This window comes from Cyprinodon variegatus, unplaced genomic scaffold (genome assembly GCF_000732505.1).
Source record: "Cyprinodon variegatus isolate N-32 unplaced genomic scaffold, C_variegatus-1.0 Scaffold3961, whole genome shotgun sequence".
In the NCBI taxonomy this organism is placed as follows: domain Eukaryota; kingdom Metazoa; phylum Chordata; class Actinopteri; order Cyprinodontiformes; family Cyprinodontidae; genus Cyprinodon; species Cyprinodon variegatus.
In genome coordinates this window covers 1-1,340 of record NW_015154414.1, presented here as the reverse complement: position 1 = coordinate 1,340, position 1,340 = coordinate 1, and the positions used below count along the sequence as shown (strand labels likewise).

Here is a 1,340-nt window from a genome sequence, read left to right as displayed (position 1 = left end):
AGTACAGTAACGAAGTATTTGTACTTTGTTACTTCCCATCTCTGCAAATAGGCCAAGAAAAAATATGATTCCACAACCTGCAGAGAGACAAACAAGTGGAGAAATCCTGCAACGCAGAGGGAAACGGCTAAATATAGATATAGATTTCTATAGATATATATAGATTTCTTCATACCGCTGCGGGTGTTGAGTATGTGGTGCTTGTCGAGCGACCAGCCGCCCAGATTGGTGGGATCCAGTTCATAGCCCTGCAGAATGGTCGTCCTCTTCTCCCAGAGGATCAGGCTTGCACACGACTCGTACTCATAGCCCACCGACACTACATGCGGGACAGAAAGAGACCTTTTAGGCATGCATTTCATTATTAGAGCTAAAAAAGCAAAAAAAAAAAGACGAAGAAAAGGCAGGAAATATTATGCACAAACTTCCTTCTAGCAAACTATTCCAAGTTCATTTAAAAGGTAAAATGTGTGATACACATAAAAAAGCTAGTTAGCACCTGCACCCAAACCTGCACTCGCACCTAACTAACACCCTGTCATGTTGATAAAACCTTGTTAATTGGAAACATTGCCCTGTAGGCTTTGAAACATAAAGGCCAGAGTTTGCTGTTGTGCTGAAATCTGCCTATAGAAACGCCGCCTCGCCATCCTGCATGCAGCTGCACAGCTCATTTGAATATAAGCAGAGTATAAAATAAATGGTGATCAGGCAGATACATTCAGATTGCTCATAAAGGCGTTTCATGAGAGCGCGTGTCTGTGTGCTTTTGCTTGTTAAGCGGAGAAGTGTGTTAACACATCAAATCCCTCTCGAATCACAGCGAGCGAACTATTTCCAGCACGTTTCCAAGTTCAGCACAAACAATACTTACATACAGCAGAACTGTTCATGCACCTTAAATATTGTTCCACTATATTACCTTTCAGTACTAAGTTTTAAAGTGCTTTAATGTGACACATCCACACAGAGACATGGAAACCGGCAATCACTGCAGGCAACAAAGTTCAGAAGCAACTCCAGGTTTCTGTTCATGATTCGCTTCTTAAAAACTCTAGGAACTAAAAGGATAAGAGGACAATTTACTGCATTATCAGACTACGATACGTGTGATATGCTTCTTTTCCTTATTTTGCTTCAGGTCTTCATTCATGTTATCGTTTCACTGCTGATTAATCTTAAGAAAAGAAGAAACAAAAGAAAAGCTTAGTTTAATGTTTGAGGAAGATCTGTTAGATTTACAGCAAAAATAAACCTGATTAAATGTGTTTATTCTGTTAATAGTATAATGTCACTAATGAAAAAGAGGCCATTGATTCATCATCCAACCGTCATCCATC

At 39.8% G+C, this 1,340-nt stretch overlaps 1 protein-coding gene across 1 annotated transcript in view; it reads right to left on the bottom strand.

The window, feature by feature from the left end:
* The window catches only part of LOC107081295 (teneurin-2-like), a gene marked incomplete at both ends in the record, with an annotated part of 3,305 nt that extends 2,986 nt beyond the window's left edge, over positions 1 to 319 (bottom strand). The window contains one exon of the mRNA XM_015369492.1: positions 176 to 319. Within this exon, the coding sequence (XP_015224978.1) occupies positions 176 to 319 (144 nt within the window). The remainder of the gene's footprint in view (positions 1 to 175) is intronic.
* Positions 320 to 1,340: the final 1,021 nt, after the last annotated feature.